The sequence below is a fragment of the Antedon mediterranea genome, chromosome 3, assembly GCF_964355755.1.
Source record: "Antedon mediterranea chromosome 3, ecAntMedi1.1, whole genome shotgun sequence".
Lineage (NCBI taxonomy): Eukaryota > Metazoa > Echinodermata > Crinoidea > Comatulida > Antedonidae > Antedon > Antedon mediterranea.
The window spans coordinates 8,539,861-8,561,373 of record NC_092672.1 but is presented as its reverse complement, the minus strand read 5'-3'; the positions used below and the strand labels follow the sequence as shown (position 1 = coordinate 8,561,373).

At 33.4% G+C, this 21,513-nt stretch overlaps 3 protein-coding genes across 3 annotated transcripts; 2 read left to right on the top strand and 1 right to left on the bottom strand.

The window, feature by feature from the left end:
- Positions 1 to 159: 159 nt before the first annotated feature.
- On the bottom strand, positions 160 to 6,330 carry LOC140043986 (carboxypeptidase B-like). The gene is made up of 9 exons (XM_072088470.1): positions 6,260 to 6,330; positions 4,402 to 4,483; positions 3,951 to 4,187; positions 3,508 to 3,609; positions 2,999 to 3,100; positions 2,323 to 2,433; positions 1,568 to 1,652; positions 924 to 1,217; positions 160 to 341 (listed from the first exon to the last, which is right to left on the bottom strand). The coding sequence occupies exons 1-9, from the start codon at positions 6,328 to 6,330 to the stop codon at positions 160 to 162; spliced, it is 1,266 nt and encodes a 421-aa protein (XP_071944571.1).
- Positions 6,331 to 8,700: 2,370 nt separating this feature from the next.
- On the top strand, positions 8,701 to 17,239 carry LOC140044770 (serine/threonine-protein kinase Pink1, mitochondrial-like). The gene is made up of 8 exons (XM_072089421.1): positions 8,701 to 9,500; positions 9,709 to 10,032; positions 10,172 to 10,281; positions 10,758 to 10,940; positions 11,838 to 12,004; positions 12,584 to 12,708; positions 13,163 to 13,408; positions 15,115 to 17,239. Exons 1-8 carry the CDS (start codon positions 9,072 to 9,074, stop codon positions 15,442 to 15,444), a joined length of 1,914 nt encoding a protein of 637 aa, XP_071945522.1. The 5' UTR covers positions 8,701 to 9,071; the 3' UTR covers positions 15,445 to 17,239.
- A 58-nt stretch (positions 17,240 to 17,297) lies between these two features.
- LOC140044773 (transmembrane emp24 domain-containing protein 2-like) lies at positions 17,298 to 21,499 on the top strand. Its single transcript, XM_072089423.1, has 4 exons — positions 17,298 to 17,663; positions 18,269 to 18,455; positions 18,938 to 19,048; positions 19,423 to 21,499. Exons 1-4 carry the CDS (start codon positions 17,478 to 17,480, stop codon positions 19,545 to 19,547), a joined length of 609 nt encoding a protein of 202 aa, XP_071945524.1. The 5' UTR covers positions 17,298 to 17,477; the 3' UTR covers positions 19,548 to 21,499.
- Positions 21,500 to 21,513: the final 14 nt, after the last annotated feature.

Genomic DNA, 21,513 nt, shown 5'->3' with positions numbered 1-21,513 from the left:
CAAATTCGACAAAATAAAGTATTGTTTCATATTATTATGGTCTCCATATAGTAGATAGTACTTCTACTAGAGGCCGGACATTTAACAGAGTTGGATACAAACAAGAAAATGAAGTATAATCGAGAGTTTTTATTGAAGAGTAAGTTTAATCAGGCGTGATTAGTAATTAACTTTGTTAGCAATCACTTTTACCGCTTCGAACGTTTCTATAGCTGTTGGTTCAATAAACCTAGCGGGTAGGGTGAAGCCATATGTTCCCTCATCACGAAGCTCCACGGCATATGAGTATTTAACGCCTAGTGTACCGTAAGCCCAGTCGATGCTAGACCCAGATGCTTCGTCTGAAAAAAATATAAAGACAATTTATTTGTAATTTATGAATTTCAAATGACATATCAGTCAAACAATAAGTTATTCTGCCACAGTTTACTTTTTGTTGACGGAGATTAAAACAGTTCGGTTGTAAATGATGGTTAAATGTTAGAAATAGTTTTATTGAACTTTAATTTTCTTTAATGTTGACCTTCATTGCATGTGTTCTTGTTTTTTTCCGGAAATCCATTATTTTGTGCCGCGGAATACCGTAGGCCTATATTGAATAAATTGAATGATTTTTTTCTGGTTTGGTTCCCATTTGGATGCAACGTAAGGACAACGTACGCACAACGAAAGTTAGTATAGACAAGCGACAGTACGGATTATCTATCGCGCCGTGATTGGTAAAATTACATGTGTTGTGTTTACGTCCTTGTATTACGTCCCAACAATGCCTAGTTCCCAGTAGGGTAACGCAAGCACATTAGCAATTTTACCAATGACAAGCGATTGATTATTCGAACTATCGCATTTCATTGGTAAAATCAATTGCGTTGCTCTTATGTCCTTGCGTCCTATGGGAACCAACTTTTAGGACGATTACGTACAGATTGTGTTAGCAATCGTTCCTTGCGTGTATTTGGTACCGTAAACTGCAGTCAGAGCTTCCACGGCTTTAGCTTGTAGATTGATCTGGTCGTTGTAGTCCTCAGTATCTGGTAGATCTTTCGTGTACGACCATGGTGACATCCACATCTGAGAGTAGGCGTGAAAATCAATAAAGACTCTGATGTCCTCCTTCAAGGGGTTCATGTAATTGGTGACGCTCTTTAATTCGATCTCAGAAAATGCGTTAGAACCGTAATATAGATCACTACATGGATTTGCACTTGCTCCTGGATCTGTGAAAATTTGAATCAGAATTTGAATCTGTATTGTTTCATTTTCTGTGGGTGTAAATGTGAATATAAAACATTGTAATTCTCACTTACACCACAAAAATCTCCAAATTTATATTACGTTTTCTTATTACGTGTCATTACTTATTAAATTATTCTTAGTATTCGTTGCTTTTTCATCTGGGTGGTGATGTTAAGGCACTCCTATCTGGGGGTTAGGGAGAGAGGCGTATCATCGGGGTCCTGACCCCTTACTCCCACCAATTCGAAAAGAAGGTGCCATTTTTTAGATGTAATAAATATATGAGTACTCGTAAGAAAAATACAAATTTCCCTCGTAATTTATAACTTACCACTCCAGTGATAATCCCAGTTGCGGTTGGGATCAGTACCAACGCATCGGTTGTTTGGAGATCTTGTTTTGCGCCACATGCGGTCCTGAAAGTTAATGTTAGTGTTAATTATCTTTTTAGTGGTTAAAAGACATCTGCATATCATGTAGAAGGTTCCTAGTTCGAATCTGGGTTGAGGCTGCCCAGCTTTTTCCCATACTCATAGATCACAGATTTCCTCATCTTTATTGTTTCTAGATTAACTATAAATACGCCGTATCTTTGCCTATTATATGTAAGGATCTTTAATAATAAAAACATTTCAGAGTTGATGAAAACTGACAAAATGTGATTGTTTACTACTAAAAATTAAGGAGATATACTGTTAGTGATGTGTACGAGAAACAAAAATCTAAAGAAAGTTACCGTAATGAAACTATGGAAAACCGCTTTCATTCATTACACAATGGATTTGTTAGCAACAAATATGGCAGAATTAGTAAATATGGCAGAATTAGTAAATCAAACAATTCACGTTTTACATTATCGTTTGTTCCAAACGCAACACAATTTAAGAGAACTTTTTAATTCGGTATTTTAATTGTTGCAATATTTGTAATGTCTTTTTTATAAGTATTTTAAATGTATTTCATATCCTATCTTGCCAAAGAAGACAATTTTCAAAAAATTGACGAATAAAGTTAATATATCTATGTTTATGTAACCTACAGTATTATTGACTGCGGTATAAGCCTAAGTAATAAATATAGACCTACTGATGTCCAAGTGTATTCGTATCCATCAACATTAAAAACTGGTATGATGTAGAAGTGTAATCCATCCATCAAAGTTGTAATGTCAGTGTCTTTGCCATACTTTGAAACAAGCTGAACGTAAACAAATTAAATAGGCCTAGTTAGTCTAGCATAAAGATGATGAGGAAATGACATTATTGTATACACAATTTTGTCGTAAAGTACGGACGAAAATGACTAGATGTATTTATCTATTTTAAATAGATAAATATTGCAAATCTATTATATAGGCCCTGTTTCTGCTTCCAAATAAATACCGTATTTAATACGGTATTTTTTGAATACCGTATATATACGGGTTTTTGGCAGCGGACACGGCGCTCATTAAAAAAACCGTATTTTGTCAACCGTATTTTGTAAACCGTATTTTGTATACCGTATTTGTGGATAAAATACCTTGTTTTGTTTACCTGCGACATGAGGTCAACATCGTGTTTTGATTTTCTGTCGCTGTCAGCTGTTTTACACACGTTTCAATAGGATAGCTATGCAAACAAGTACGGGGTACTAAAAAATACGGTATAAAAATACCGTATTTTTATACCGTATTTTGAGCAGTTGCAGCAGAAGCAGGCCCATAGTGATCGCTCTCTTCTGCTGACGCGAAAACAGAGTTGGATTATAAACTAATTCTTACCTCATGTGTGATATAGATCATTGTTGCTGGAGATACCCATTCACGTGAATGGATACCACCCTCAAGCCATACGATTGGTTTATCTAATTTTGAACTACCAAGCTAAATGGAAAAAATAAACAACACATTTTGTTGTCAACCTTTAATGGTTGGGGGAAATATATTTTCAGCACTGCTTATTGAAAAATGTTGTTGTTATCTCCTTATAAACATGACAATAATGATGACAAAAACGGGAACAATTTTCTGGAGATGGTATCCAGACCCTTCTCTCCCTATTTTAAAATAATTTTGCGCAATGGTGTACTAAAGGCTTTTCTTTGAAACCACAAAAACTGCTTCGAAATGCTTCCAAAGCGCAGGATGCATTATCATCTCCGGTTCGATATTTATCACGTGTCTTTTTAGTTCATGTAGGCCCTACTCTATCTTTAATGAGAATTAACAAAACGTATATAGAGTATACGTTGTCATTGAATACATTTTTAATAAGATATGTTTTAGCTTACCTTTAATGCGTAAATATTACGTCCTTCATACGAACTTCCAACTGGTACTTTTTTAACAAGGGCTGGATACGTTGATACAATATCTTCAATCCACGTGTTTATCTAATGTATTCGATAACAATACAGTATTACTTATAATAAGATATTGTGATATTTTATTCATATACTATAATCTGTAAAATTTAAAACCCCAGAACCAATCAAGCAAGGAAACACCTTGAATTATATAGAAATTTAAATTAGTTAACTTATTGGAAATATTGATAGTGCTGACCAATATTGGAACAACAACGTTACAGTTAAAATATTTAAGAATCTTCGAATTGGAAACAATGCATTTTACTGCCAAAGACTCAAAAGACATTCTACGAGCATTTTTTATCATAAAATGAAACATATTAGTAATTTGTTGGCTTCTAATACTCTGAATCTTCGGGATTTACCTCGTCTAGAGTGTGATACTCAGTATAATCAAAGCTACCACCACCAATGATCCCTTTGGCGGACATCTCTCTGCTGTGTTTCATCTGGTCGTCGAAGAGAGGTTGAATGTCTTCAATCGCAACATCAACATCCAATTTGTACTCTTTGGCAATGTTTGCAAGAAGCTTTTCCATTTGTGGAGATACCATTATATCTACAGGTGAGCCTACTGCTCTGATGTCTCGCCAGAAATCTACCTATGTTAAAATATAAAACAAATATTTCGCTTCTCATAAGTAAAATAAGTATGCATGTAAACGCAAGTAAAAATGTATGATGATTAAAAAAAGACAATGTTAATCTATACAAAAAAAATATGTATAAATGTATTCCAACACGCAAACGGTGTAAAACCAGGAATAAGATTTCACTTTAAGATGGTGATAACCAAAATAAAACTGTTTACTATACCTTATCTTCAACAACAGATTTCAGTTTCTTTAGCGCTTTCATGTCATCGTCGCTATTTGGGGTGATGCGAAATACTTTGTACCTAAACAAAAAATACCAAATGGAATGTAAATACTCACACAAATTTGTTTTTATAACATTGCCACTCATTTCTATATGATATTTGTATATAAACGTTCACTCTTTTGAAAAACATTTGTCGAATGATGGGGACCAGAAGAGGACTAATTTGAATTTGAATTTACTCATCTTCATCGTTCAATACTTTTATTTCAACATTGTCGTTGTTGGTTTAGAGTTTCCTTTATTTCGCTTTATACCAGTTATCACCGGTATTATTTTGTCAGAAAGCTTGTATTTATAATGTTGTTCTTTTTTTTTATTGGTAATTTTTTGGGTAATTTAAATCATCAATTGTCCATGGGATAAACTGAGACGAAATATAATGATAAATATAGAGTTGAACATGTTTCGTTTGGATTTTATGCACAAAAATTGAATTGTAAATAATAAATATAAATAAAATTGTATTTAGGATTGCTAAATTCTCAATGTATAAATTTAAACAACACAGTAATCATAAAAACAATCTTATTAATGTCTTTCATAATGAACTAATCATAAGGAATGTGCAATATTTGTACTAAGATTGGTAACATAATGCACGAGTCGTTAAATATTTTATGCTTTTTATCATAAGGTGACTTACTTATGATTCATGCAATGTTCGTTATTAAATGAATATGTTTGATCAAAACAAATGCAACTCTAATAGTAGACTATGTAAATATCTAATGAAAAAAAAAAGATTAAAAGAGATTAAAAACAACATAGATACAAATTTATCATAGGGCCTAGATATTTATAAACCCAAAGCCAAAATAAAATAGGACAAACCCATAGGCCTATTAGATGTTAAATTGGATGGATTTATTGAAAAAAAATGTATTAATAGATAATTGTATAAAGAAACTAATGCAAGTATAAAATATGCAGGAGATGAAAAAAACAAGAAAATGTGTTAAAGAGATTGTATTTATAAAAGGAGGAAAGCAGTTGACAAAAAATCAAGTGTTCAAGTTATTGTTGTATGAAAGAACTCCAAATTATACAAAATTGATTTTGGTGGTATCTGTTAATTAATAAGAACCGGTAATCATTTTCTCAGGCTTAAGGTCTGTCCGCACTATGAAACTAGTTTGATGTGTGATGCTCAAATATGGTAGGGATGTGACATCATCATGTCCATATATTTGAGTTAGATAGTGTATTGTAATTTTAGACTTAGACGAGCGCGGTGTTGTTTCATATTGTTTTAGGGTGTTTACACTTTAGGTATTCTCTACCTGAATGTTTGTTCTTGAAATCCAAAGTTTAACATTTGGCATATTTAAAAATCATTCTGCATCATCCATTACCAAAGGAATACATTGTGCTAAAAATGCGTCGATAAGTCTGTAATATTTTTTCTTATGGCAGTTGATTTCCTCTATTTATCTATCGCGTGTCGACTAATTATATAAGAATCTAAACCCATATTGCAATATTACAATAGGCCTACTTTACCTTGACCATTATGTTTCGTTAAACTTGTTTCCCACTAGGACGCCAGACAATGATGTAAGTCGTAACGTAAGCGAATTGACCAATCAAAAGCGATGGATTACTCCAACTGTCGCTTGCGATTGGTCAATTTGCTTGCTTTGCGGCTTACGTCCTTGCGTTGCGTGCTAGTGGAAACCAAGCTTAAGAATAAGCCTGTCTTAAATATTTTGATTATAAGGTGCTAGAGATCAATCAATATAAACACAAACGAAGAAAATAGGAAACTGATGAAAGATTGTAGGCCTATACTTACCCATCGTATCTTCGTGGTTCGGCAGCGCAGAGCACGACTACAGCGGCCAAACACACCAATCTCAGGTCCATATTGACTTTACTGGTTTCACCAAAGTGTAGAGAGAGGCAAACCGGTGTGCTCTCTTAAATACCATTCAGGAGATGCTCGGACCATTATTTATCGATGATAGGCGTACGTAAGCATACGTTATGTGAGCAAACAGGTGGTTATAAATTGATTATAACAAATCTATCAAAATTATTTTCAGATAATGTCTCTGTAATGAATGTCATCAGTTTGCAAAATAAATTAAAACAACAAAACTTAATATTTGTTTAAGAGAAGATACGAAAGGTAATAAAGGGATGTTGCCCCATAGCACGATGTTTTCTTACGTTAATTGTTGATTACGGCTAGGCCTACGTAAGCAACATCCATAGATATGTGGAATTATCTAATTAATTAAACATCCATTTGTTGAAACAACAACGTATGGTTGTTTATCAAGATAAAAACAGGTACTTCTATTGCAGACTCCATCTGTTGCATGATGAAAATAAGATAAGTCAAAGGTTTGATGAACAACAACGTATTTAAGTTGAACCCTTGAATCAACAAATGGAGACTTTAGTTTTATCTGTAATTTGTATTTGAAGACATGACTGCCACGTGTCAGTCATGAGTTACTGGCTAATACAAGGCGTAAATTTGCACGAGGGAGTGTGGGAGGAGGGGTGCACATCCCAGAGAGGTGGAACTCAAGTTTTGAAACATCTCACAACATCTCACAAAAGATCTTATTACAAGCAAAGCTTTTATTAACTACATAGTGTAGGGAAGAAATATTTCTTTTTTTATTGTTAATAATGGCATACTTTGGCCGAAAATATTACCCTGATTCCTGCAATAAGAAACATCAGGTTTTCTGCTAAAACAAACGCCATATTGCAACAATTATGATATCCAATCGAATCCATTGCATTAACAAGGATATACATTTTGACAAAAAGAAGACAGACAATTTTTTTATTTTCAAGAAACAATTACGAGACGGTTTAAACTTAAATATTTTATATTTCATTTGACTTTTTCTAAAATGATCTTTTCAAAATTCAAAGGAACCAGTAAGCATATTTGCTGCTAAACATCAGTGGATTTGTATGGTTTTCGTCAGTTCTACACGTGTGAGACTATATTAAAAATAAACATACGTATCCAATCGCATAGTTTTACAGGATTATAAAAGAGTGGAAAACCCTGATTGAAATTTTCAATTTGGCTCATTAATAGGCCTAATATAATAACTTCATTAATATTCCATTAAGAATTGTCTTGTTGGTCCCGTGTACATGGTGCACGTTAAAAAACTTGGTACACTATCCGCAAAGAGAGGGTAGAGAGCCTAATCCAAATGTCCTCAGTTTCCAGTTAAGCTTGAGAACGAATATAAATGTAAACATAAATACCTTATTGATATTGTTATCTCAGCCTTTATCAATAAATAAATTATATTATAAAATAATAATAATCAATTTTGAAAGTGCAATATATTGCTTAAACACGTCGTTTAGAATTGTTCAGTGTGGCGCGCCTATTACCATAGTATCAACCAGTATCAATTAAGCTATAAACCAAACCATTCTGTTTTTTTATTGATTCACTATAATTCAATTTAAATTTAGTAATATTTTTCTGCATAAGGACAATATGGTTAATCTGATGGTTTAGATTAAATTCCGGGCGAAATATTCAAGCCTGACGTCACATTTAATATGTGAAATTTAAACAAGAAATATTTCTTACAAAAAACGCCGCTTGACATTTTAACATTAATCATTGTTCTTTTGAATAATTTATGATTAATTATTAAAAAGATGTCCTTTAAGCGCAAAAATACATACAAGTCACAGATAGTTCTTTAATTATGAATCACATGCCCAATTTTTCACAAATTAATTGTATACACAGCATTTGAAAGAAGACATGTATTATTATTATTTTGCCAACAAATATTAATCTACCAATTCAAAAATGGCATTTAAAAATGATCAATTTTGAACTTCAATGTGCTGTAGCCTGTTTGTGTGTGACCTCAACCTGTACTGTAGGCATGTAACTGAATACCCTCTAGAGACAACGTGACTTCACGGTGGTATGCAAGTGACAAAGGGCGAGAATCCAAAATCGTTCAACCGTGAACCCTCATAGACTCTTTTTTGGGTTCAGCAGCTGGGACCTATAAATTATAGTCGAGTTTACAAAATTCGCAAAACTGTCAGCCTTAGATACTAAAGCTACAGCTATAAACCAGCTTATTAATGAATATGTCCTCCTGGAACATAGCTGGATAGAGCCGCGGCGCGAAAAAATATCACCACAAAATACATTAGTTGCATGTGGCGCCCCATAGAACATTACGTAATTGCTATTTTTGGAAATGACATCATTATCAAGTTTTTGTGACAGTGTTTGGTGGCGGAAAACGTCAAAGATACAGACTTATTTTAGTTTATTGCTCGGTTTATTGTTTTATATATCAATAATTTAACTGAAAGAAACGAAGACGTCTTATATATATATCGGCGAGCCTAGCATGTACTACCTACTTGCTATTGGCTAGAGTGAGGACTAGCTAGGTAGCTAGCTAGGCCCGGCCCTAGATAGTGCGGGAATCCGATAGTGCTAGTAGTAGGCCTACTACTATAGGCCTAACGCCTAGTAATAGTATCGTTAAATGTTTTGTGTGAATAAGCTACTACATACCTAGGCCTAGACAGAGAGAGTGTTTTTAAGCGCTGGGGGCTAGCCCAGGCTTGGTCATAATTGAATAATGTCTTTTGGTACTATGATATTCATGAGGACCAGGCAGATACTAGGTCAACTACTAAAACACAGGGCCCGTGGAATCCAAAATGAAATAAATCATCAAAGACGGTTTGCTGATCGAAAATGCCTGCAAAAACGTGATTGTAGGGATGAATCGCAACTTGTTCGTCGTCCATCGTCCAATATCTTTCAAAGATATGGTCTATTCAAGTCCCTCCCAGAAGCCAATTTTAAAGGGTTTGCTTCTGTGTTGCGTCGCAGTGCCACTGTGAGGCTGATGGCTTCCCGTGATCAGGTACTTGGCAGAGGTTCTTTAGGCCTATTCGCTTTTGTTGGTATTTCAATGGTTGGAACAGGAATAGACTCACTTTATAGTGGATCTAAAAGTTGTATGGAGGATAAATTTTATGAAGACTTTTGTTCCAAAATCAGGGTAAGTTCAGGTGACAAGGTATTTTAAGATTGGGTTCTCAAACAACCAAGACAAGTTAAACAAGTTTAATATAGTAGTAGCCTAGTATATTATAACAAAATAAAAGAGAATTTATATTTTAAAAGCATCTTCTGCTGGCCCAATTTCAATACGAAATTGTTAATAAAAACTATGCAATCTGAAATAAATCTTTTCCTCTAATTTTTAGAACTCGTGTAGGAGAACTGAACAAGAATCAAAACCAGATGTACCTGACCACGTATCTGGATATGAGTTTTGCAAGAAACCTCTTGGCAATGGCTGCAATGGACTAATATTTGCTGCTCGCATCAAAGAAGACATTGATGTTGAGACTGAGGCAGATGGATGGGACATGGTGGAAGAAGAGGTCATTCGCACAAAAGAAGAAGATGGATGGAATCTGGTGGTAGAAGGACCTAAAGAAGAAGATAGATTGGATCTGGTAGAGGAACACAAAGAAGAAATGAGTCCAGTGAATACCGAAGAAGATGACTATCCTATTGCTATTAAGGTATAATAACAACACAATGAAATCATTGCAAAAATGAAGAAATAATAAAATAAATCTGCATATTAATTTGCATATGCAGTAAAACATTTTCACCACCTGCCTATGATGACAGCAGACTGACTTTTCTTTTTTTATATAGATGACATTCAACTATTTTGCTTCCTCCAACTCGGACGATATTCTCCGTAAATATGAAAGGGAATTAGTTCCATTGAATGGTATTGCCTCTGCTGGCAAAATGACATCTCTGTAAGTCTTGGAAAAATGTTTTCAGATTTTAAAAACGTATCTAATCATTTAATTGGATCAACAATTCACTCTTTTTATTAAATGAAATGTGTGGTTTTTTAATTTCTACTCTCCTTAACATATTATAAAACAGGCAGCAATAATGAACAAGAACCCTCAGATTTCACTTTATGATGCCTGAGTATTCTGTGTTCAAAGTTCTGTCTACACTATCAAACTAGTTTGACAACATTTGATGTGCCCAAATATGTAGTGATATGCCCAAATATGGTAGTGATGTGACATCATCATGTCCATATGGGCACACATTTTTTGTCACTAAAGTTTGACATTGTACACAGAGCTTTACGTATGGTGAAATGCTGTTTTTAAAATTCTAAAATAGATTTCATTTCTGTTTACATGGATTTTTGTGACAAAGGTAGCAGAGAATTCAAATGTTTGCTGATTAATAAAATTATTTTTTGGTTCAACAGTCAACTATCACAAAAGAAAGCCTTAAAGCATCCAAATGTCGTAGACTTGTACAGAGCGTTTGTTGATGATGAGTATCCCCAACAGGACTACATCCTGCAGCATCATCCAGCCTGCTTACCATCTGCTCTCAATCCAAGTAATGGCCTTGGTAGAAACATGACAATGTTTGTTACTATGAAGAGGTACGTTTGTATGGTTTTTATTCTTGCTTTTAAATTGGAAACCACAGCCCCCGAACACGTCTTGTTTTTCCTTATTAATTAACTTTGGGCTTAAAAGATAATGTGTCTGTGACTAATAAATGTTTTTATTTGTGTGTATCCTTGTCATTTGATTGGTTAATTTCATATCAATTGCTGTGCATTATTTTATTCAACAATTGAATGTACAGCACCATTGTACGACCCAGTCAACTTTTTGTAACAAAATTGAAATTATTGTGGATTGCAGTAGGCAGTTTTTGTTGAAGAGAACTCATTTGTATAGATGGGTTATGCTGGTAGGGCCCAGTATTGCCTGGTAGGGTTTTATGATATAAAATGTTAAGTATGTCAAGTATATGCTAACATAATATTTAATATTATTGTGGTATTTAATTGATTTAATTGTATGTTTTATACATTTTAATAACATAAAAAAACTGTCAAAATACTGATTAAGAACTGAAGACCGCCCTCTGTGGTAAAGTGATGTTTTGTTATTGTTGACGCGTTGTGACGAAACTGATTGTAACTTGTTTCTGTAAGAAATTTATATATAAGTTAAATTTAACTAAATAAATAACTAAATCATCTTAATTACGTGTACTTGACATCATTTTATATCATAAAACACTACCTGGCGGTACCGGGCACCTACTTTACCTGGCGGCCCTACCGGACAAAGATTAGCATGATGGGTAGAGAGTGCCTTCTGTAACTGCTAATGTGACCAAAATTAAAATAAAATATTTTTATAGTATGGAGTTCTTCCTACACAAATATTTTTCTTTTTTTATTAGAAAAAAATGTCAATCCGTCAGGACTTTGCTCATCATTGTATACTTTTTTATTCTTAAAATATTTAATTTTGTTATCTAGATATGATATGAATTTGAAGCAATATCTTAATCGTTTTGGAGAACAATCGGAGTGTGCAACCATGATAATGCTAACTCAGCTATTGGAAGGAATCACATATCTTGTTTGTCAAGGCATTGCTCACAGAGACCTAAAGAGTGATAACATTTTGGTTGAGATACAGTCAGGTACAAATTCAAAATAAAAGTTGAAAATGTGTATATCAAAGGTGGTACAAATTAAGAATATAGATGTAGTAGAATAATAATATAAATAATGATAATGATAAATGCACTAACAACTGTAGCATTTCCTATGTTTGTCACTATTGTGGTACTGTATTTTAACAAATCGATTTTAGTAAGTGCTGCAGTACTAGCTAGTAGCTCTCTCATGTACCTAATTGCTTTAACAACCAACACTACCATTGTAGGTCTAAAGATCTGTCAACACTATCAAACTTTATGTGACAAAAAAATGTGATATGGACATGGTGATGTCATATCACTACTATATTTGGGCACGTATCACACTTTTTTGTCAAACTAGTTTGATAGTGTAGACATTGTTTTAAGTTGCATTTTTTTCCCAGTGTAATAGTGTCTGGCCATCTTGCTTGATGCCATGCCATCAAAGACAAACAGCAGTGTTGAATGTTTCTAAAACATGATCAAACTTGATAGCAATTATTATGCATTACCATTATTAGTTTCTTAAAAATGGTTGCTAAATCTGTTTTTTTTTTTCATTGTATTTACTGTAAATAGGTTTTTGCAGATTAGTGATTACTGATTTTGGTTGCTGCTTAGTCCAAGATAACAGGAGTCTGAGTTTACCATACACCAGTTCATATGTTGACAAAGGAGGGAACAGCGCTCTTATGGCTCCAGAGGTACATTACAAAATCAGAAATTTGTTTCACTTTCTGAACTGAACTGAACTGAACTTTTATTGTATCTCTTTTAAATCAGAGGCACAGTCTCAATGAGATGTGCAACAAGTTTACAGTGAAAAATAATACATACACACTTAAATATAAATACAAAACAAGAAATTAGACATAAGAACAAAATAACAAAAACAGCGAGAGATGGTTTTAATTTTGTGAGAGGAGGTTGCTTAAATTTATGAGAGAGAGTTCAGTTTCTTTTGTTAGGCCAAGTGACAATTGTGTTTTTAAACCATAAGATGAAGTATAATATTTTAACTCTGACCTTTTAACAACCATCTTAGTAGAAAACTGTGAGGTATAATAATATAGCAAAGTGTGTCTGTGACATTTGAAAAGCAAGAAAATGATTTACTGTACCTACTCTCAGTTACTGCAGATTTGTTCTATCCTACAGATCAAAACAGCAATTCCAGGGGTGCACTCTACTATCAATTATCAGAAATCAGATGCATGGAGTGCAGCAACCATTGCATATGAGATAGTAGGCCTCCCCAACCCCTTCTCAGTTTCACAGAACACTGGTTCTAAACGTCTGGACAGCAGAACGTATCAGGAGTCGGAGCTGCCATCTTTTGGGGATAATAAACATCACCTCACTCAAATGGTTTGCCATAAGCTATTGAAAAGAGACCCTGATGAGGTATGTACTGATGCTTTTTTTTTATTAAAGAACTATTGTGACCTTATATTAACACTTTCATCCATTTTCCATTAAACTATTGTGTAACTACTTCATTCCATTCTCCATTAAACTCATCAAGTCCTTTCTTCATTATATAGTCCATTACATAGTCCATGATATATACTTGTGCACTGATCAGGTGACTTAAGCTCTATCTACCCTATCAAATTAGTTTGACAAAAAATGTGATGTGCTTAAATATGGTAGTGATATGACATCATCAGTGGCGGATCCAGGGGGTGCGCACCCTCGCCTTTTCTAGGGCTTCCCCTAGATGGACGTTCGCATTGAACTTATACCCCTTTCACACCAAAACTCCGGAGTGTCTCCGGAGACACCCCGGGGTTTATGACCATTCAAAACGTCGAGAAACTCCGGAGATACCCCTTTCACACCAACCTAGCAACTCCGGGGTTTATAAAATAAAATTGTAAATGTCGCCCTCTATTTTGTTTGTTTACATAGCGACGATCATTAGAATCATTTTAATTAATAATATGTTTAATTTAATAATTACTTTCAAAGTCTCAGAAGTAATATAATGTTTTATTGATACTACTTATTATTTTTTAACCCGCTATATATGTTGTACAAATATTTAAAGTATTTTGAAATAAAACTAAAGCAATGAGTGATCGTGTGAGGATGACCTTTTGACCCGAAACACTCCGGAGTTTGATGTTGGCAAAGATTGTATAGCGCCGCTACGCGGCGCTATACAATCTTTGATGTTGGTACCTTTCACACCAAAACACCGGGGTGTCCCCGCAGTTCGCTCTCTCCGGAGAATGTTCAGCTGTTCAACCCCGCAGTTTTAAACTCCGGAGTTGCTTGATTTTACCTTTCACACCAAACAGCGGGACGTCAACTCCGGGGTGTCTCCGGAGTGTCTCCGGAGTTTTGCTTTTGGTGTGAAAGGGGTATTAAACGCAATCAAAACTAAATACTGAGTGAATGAAATCGGCAACAAAATGTTATATCGTCCTGCAATTAGTCACGTGTGTTTATTGGAGGGAAAAAGTATGATCGTTTTGATCATTGGTAGCATGCTGCATTATTATGAGAGTGTCTTTTCCTGCAAATTAGAGGTGCCATTTATCATGAATTTTATGTGCGAGAGTAGGCCTACCATTTCTTCCGGCCATCTGGGGCGTCATTTAACAAAATTCTCTTCACCATCACAGGTCCTGTTGACGGCCTTGGAAAAGCACCTTTTCCGCCATGTACGTGCAAACTCTGACATGCGCGAAACGCCCTGTTGTGACGATTTACTCAAAATAGGCCTATAGGGAAAATGTCACTCTTTAATAGGCTAGTACCTCAGTTTTCATATTTAAAATATCAATTTTTAATACATTTATTTAACGTAAGATTGCCATTTCCGACCATCTAGAGGTTTTACATTTTCAAAATCGCCTAATTTCAAAATCGTGTGGACTCGATACAGTTGCGCCCCCCCCCCCCTTTCACAAAATCCTGCATCCGCCCCTGATCATATCATCGTGTCCATATATGGGCACATCACATTTTTTTGTCACATAAAAAAAAGTTTGATAGTGTACACAGACCTTTACATCAACTGAAATAGTCTATAAAGATCTTTCTTTCTGTACACATAAAATGTACATCTACTGTATTGAATGATGCGTTTTGTCAAATTACAGAGATTATCTGCGGCAGTTGCAGCAAATATTTTTCACTTGTTTTTATGGCAACCGCAATATTGGAAAGCTGCGTGTTGGAGTACAGGACATGTGATACCAAAGGAAAACCATGTTGTTGATTGGTTGGGAACGCTTTATGTTGAGCGGTGTATGAAGCGTGTCATAGGTACAAACGTGCCGTCAGATTACGGTAATCTCGTTGAAGAAGATTTATGTTACACATTTTTGCAAAGGGTTAATTTAGATAGTTTGATGGAATCGGTGGACGCTAGTCAGGCACAAATCGTTAAAGAGTTTATGGCGTCACAAAGTTATAACTGCAAACTATAAAAAAGTTGGCTTTATGTAGTATGTACAAAAATATGCTGTCATCCTTATCATCATAAACATCATAATTATTTTTATTGTCACTGTTTTCATCCTTATCATTGTTACTAACTTTCTATACCATAATTGACCATAAATATCATGATCATCAATATTTCTATTAAATTGTCATATTAATCATCATAGCAAAAATTGATATCAGTATAATAGTGTTTCCATCATTGTTACTACCATTGGTACCACGATTTAACATTAATATCATAATCAATCAATCTATTAAATTATCATTAATCAATAAAAAATAAAATTGATATCAGTATAATAGTGTTTCCATCATTGTTACTACCATTGGTACCATGATTTAACATTAATATCATATATTAATCAATCTATTAAATTATCATAATAATCAATAAAAAATGAAATTGATATCAGTATAATAGTGTTTCCATCATTGTTACTACCATTGGTACCACGATTTACCATTAATATCATAATCAATCAATCTATTAAATTATCATATTAATCAATAAAAAATAAAATTGATATCAGTATAATAGTGTTTCCATCATTGTTACTACCATTGGTACCACGATTTACCATTAATATCATAATCAATCAATCTATTAAATTATCATATTAATCAATAAAAAATAAAATTGATATCAGTATAATAGTGTTTCCATCATTGTTACTACCATTGGTACCATGATTTAACATTAATATCATATATTAATCAATCAATCTATTAAATTGTCATATTAATCATCATAGCAAAAATTGATATCAGTATAATAGTGTTTCCATCATTGTTACTACCGTCAGTACCACAATTGACCATTAATAATACAAGCATAAATATTTCTATTAAATTATCATAATAATCATATCAGCTGTCATTAGTATGGTGTTGATGATGTCATGATAATAATAAATTACTTCGTCAGCATTTTATGTTCTTCGTTATTTTTGTCACAAATATTTTGGTATTTGGCACTAAAATTAAGTGAAACATATTGTATAGAAATTAAAATACATAATGAGTTCAGTTTAAAGTAAAGATATGCATGAAACAAATTAGTCACATTTTGCTGTTATCTGAATATTTAATGAAAATGCTTGACAAATTAGTATACAAATAACATTAAAGATGTACTGTCCCCCAAAAAAATGAAGATTAATAAAATCAGACTTTGAATATGTTATTTTGTAGTTTTAATAAAGTTAATCACTTCCATAGAAAAAAAACGAAAACAAAAATGTTTTCATGACAAAATAAATGGTTAAATTCAACTAAAAATCCATTGGCTGGCAGCTAATTTGACCATTTTTTGCTTTAAATTACATTTTGTCAGGTAAATACATTTTTTTTCCGATCCAATTTTTGGTCAAAGTGGATAACTATTATGTTATATTAAAATGGAATATTCAACAAAAGTTTTTTTAAGAATTATTTTTTCAGGGGCACAATAGGGCCTACATCTTTAAGGAAAAGTGGATATATTTTTTAATTTTTTCTTTAAAAAAGTTCTTTATATAACAAAATATGCTGAAACATCTGAATGCAATGCTCAAATTGAAATTAACATAATACAGTAGAGAAAGGTGTAACACTTTGTTATGTTGAAAAGAAATTCCTACATACATTAGTATACAAGCATGATGAACAAATGCATTTTGATGTAAGCTAGATATAGGGCTAGATTTGCTTACTACCTGCATTATTTGAAGTTATATTACATATATATTTTAGTACTAGTAAGCAGAATTCATTAGAAATAAACAATGCTTATCAGTAGGACTATTTGGCTTTGTATTCTTTATATTTTTTTTATAATATACATACTGTACAATCAAGTAAAACTATTTTTATTTTGTCATTGTTGCCGTTCCATATGTAAAGCGCCCTCTTTTATTTGGCTACTCAACGAGAGAGCGAACGTGGCATAAGGAGGCCTAGCCAGGATCGACCCGGCGGAGTATCAGTAGGAGAATTACACATATTTACCTACAAAGAGCGCTATACTTTCTCAAAAATGGAGAAACTCGAAATATATATATTTTTGGTGTCATTTATACTATGTTTTGTCTACACTAATAGTTATTTTGTCTCTGTTGATGCCCATGCAGAAGAATGTTTTCACGACAAGGTAACATCTGGTACGAACATGGCGCTCGCATTTGAGGTGTCAGAAGGAGGCTTCTTGGACGTGGATGTTAAGGTACAGTGTGGCCTAGATGATTTACCGGCTAGGCCTAGCCTACTAGCATTCGCTGTGTTGAATAAGTGTTTATAACATATTAGCACTACTTTATTATACCATTTGTTTGGTTTTTTTTTTACTTTTTAGTTTGGTTAATGTTTTTATTAAAAAAATAATTTTAATATTAATAATTATTATTAATCAAAATTAGCCTAGGGCCAGGCTAGGCCCTAACATAGTAGGCCTAATTAATATTAATAATTGGAATATTTTGTAATTATAATATTGTTGACTTCCTACTTACTGAAGTAGGCCTAGGCCTAAGTCTGTTTTATTTATACTGTAAGGCCCATAATTGGATAATAAAATCTACAAGCCTTGCTAGGCCATTTTATTTATTTATTTAAGGCTAGCCTAGCTAGCTAAGGCTAGGTCGAGATAAAAATGATGCACTCTAGTTACTAGTAGTAGGAGCCTAACTAGACTACGCTATCTGTTGATTGTACCAGATACTGTAGGCTTAGTAAATAAGTAGGCTTAGATAGTAGTAAGTAAAAACATTTTATAAAACGTAAATAAATTGTTGAATTCATCTCATTAGAAAATGATTTTTTTTTTGCCAGATTATTGGTCCTGATAACCGAGTAGTATACGAGGGTGAAAGAGAGTCAAATGGGAAGTATACATTTGCTGCTCATATGGACGGTGTTTATAGATATTGTTTCAGTAATAAAATGTCTTCTATGACTCCAAAGATTGTTATGTTTTCAATGGAAATTGGAGATGCCCCTAAAGTCATGGATACTGGAGGTATAAATATAATATATATTTGTACCTAATGTGTACGGTTTTAAGTCCCTTGCCTCAGTTACTAATATTAAGAAAACTATTCATGAAATAATAAATTCGCAATTTTTTATATCCAAACATCATTGACCAGCCGATGTGTTTTGGTTTTAAGCTCTGTCTACACTATCAAACTATTAATTTTTTAATTTAATCAGTTGTTTGACAAAAAACATTTTTCCAAATATGGTAGTTGATATGACATTATCATGTCCAAATATGGACACATCACATAAAGTTTTTTTATAAGGGTTTTTAGAAAATAAAATCACCGTCCTTGTTAACATTGCAGGCCAGAAAGTTTTAGGACGGGTAATTGTTGACTTTATAATTAACAATAGCATTCAGATATCTATATATGCCCTTCTAGCATTTTTGGTTATTAATAAAAAGAATTTCTGACTAAAAATAAATACAAAATATTAAAAATTTTTGTTTTGTTTCAGCTGAAGATCACTCTAAACTTGAAGAAATGACAAACCAATTAGCGACCGGGCTTACAGGGATTTTACATGAATTGCAATACATGCAAGTTAGAGAACGGGTTCACAGATCCAGTAAGTTATTATCAGTCAATATAGATTATATATTTTAGTGGTACTGTATGTGGTATAGTTAACCAAGGCAATTTAACCATGATGCTGAGCTCTGAAGATCAATGAGTTTACCTGTGGCTGCACCACAATCCATTCCACGCTCCTTAACGAACACTGCACACCGTGGAGAATATGTACATAGTATAGTACTGTTGGTATTTGTTGCAGCCAGACATAAGATCAAAGGACTGTTACAAGTTTCTATCTTGGCAAGGCGAGCTCAGTGTCCTGTTGTTAGATTGCCTTGGTTAATATGATTCATTTCTTCTTCTTTCTTAAAGCAATCTTATTAGGACAAAATAGTACATAAAATATGTTTTGTTTTTGTCTTTCAGTCAATGATAACACCAATTCCAGAGTAGTTTTATGGTCATTTTTTGAAAGTCTGGTTCTTGTAGCGATGACATTGGGACAAGTGTATTATCTTAAGCGTTTCTTTGAAGTCAGGAGGGTTGTGTAATGTTAATAATTAAATACTTGGAAACCATTTGTATTGGTGGTAAAGACAGGAGGAATCGGTCATGCATAAAAAATAGAAGAGGCTATCATACATAATTTTAAGTTGACTGTGCATGTAAATTAAGATTTACTTACAGTCACAATATTGTGTATTACTATTATTACTATCGGTACGGTCAACTATGCGTCAAATTCATTTTTTTTTCCAGCATGATAAGCCGTGAATCCAATTGGCTTATTTTCTTTTGTCAAAGTTGTGCACTTTTATTCTATTGTTTGTCGGCAGAGAGAACTAAATGATAGATAACTTTAAATTACATGCATGGTTGACTATATCTCAAAACTGTTACCAATATTGACTTCTTCTGTTTCCGGATTCCTCTCGTCCTTGTCACATTTTTTTTTTGCACATTTCTAAACACTGGACCATTAGATATTCTACTTTTATTTTTAAAAACTTTTAGCACACTAGTTTTTTTTTTCTTTTTTTGGTCAACACTTATTAATTATTTACCGTAAATGGTCAAATATGCGATATGATGCTCTGCGAGAATTCAGTACGGCATATAAAACCTTTGGCGCGGATAGTATTTGATATTGTTAAGATTTTGCTTAATAATTAATCAATGCTGCTCATGTGTTTTGTGACAACCCGTGTTTTGTAATTTCGTCAATTCTCGGTCAACCTTTCAAACTTGTTTCGGTGCCCAGTCGTCACAGAAAAGTTGAAATCAGTTTTTGTGGACTACAACTTGCCACGTAAGTCAACTGTTGAGTATAGTATACAAATAATGAATGTTTATGAGTGCAATGGTACAAATAATGGCACAAGGTGAATGATGAAAGGTTATATCAACGAGGCAAAGCCGAGTTGATATAACCTTTCATCATTCACCAAGTGCCATTATTTGTACCATTACACGAATACAAAACATTCATTATTTGTTTTATATAACATCTAGACGTTTTTTTTTCGTACACAAAAATGTTTCAAAAAGTACTATTTAACGATCGTTGAATAGTGCGTACTATTGCACGCCATGTGACCCACATTCGTCCAATCAAATGACAGGAATTTATATAGGTGTTATATAATAGCGCATATTTGATTATTTACCGTATAGGATTTTACATATTTATTTTTCTGAAAATATCAAAAACCTTTGTCAGTTTATTTCTGTTATAATCAAAATTATTTATGTTTTAGCCTAGTTAATATTGTTGCATATGAATGTTGTTTGTTGCGTATTTTTTCACTACCATTTAAATAAATTCGGCATGTTATGTATTTGGATCTTGATGTAATAACCTCTCAACTTTGAGAATACAGAATATAGTATTGTTTATTTAAATGTACCTGCTTTTATTATTTCATGATATACGTTATGAAAATATTGATATATTACCGGTCCTTTATGGGTTTTAAAACCCTTAGATGTGTAAATCCCTCATGCGAGTCCTGTAATGGCATGGTCGGAGGATAGATTATGCTATGATGGCATATGATTGTGTTCACTGATAACAGCAAAAGTACAGTACTTTGACAGTGTATATTTACCAACCACTAAAAAACAGTGTAATCATTAAATTCTTTGTTAGTAGTTATACCCTACTACGGTATAATAATCCTATTAGAAAACTACTGAGTAAAGGGTATTTCACACCTGTTCCGGCCCGGTTCCCGTCCAGCAGCGGCATATCGATTGGCAATGTTTCATTTTCACAATGCTACACACGGCTATGCGACAATTGATATGTTTGCGGTCGTGTGATTTGATTTTCCAATGTCAGACTGCAACCATGCCGAGCCAGATGTGAAAGACCCGTAAAAGAGTATGTGCCTAGGTTTGATACAACGTAAAGTAATCGTTAATTTGGAAAATGTTAGTTTTTGTAATTTTCAAAATTATATGAATGAAAACAATTGTTTGAATAAATTTTTCAAGTCTTATATATTTAGTATGAAA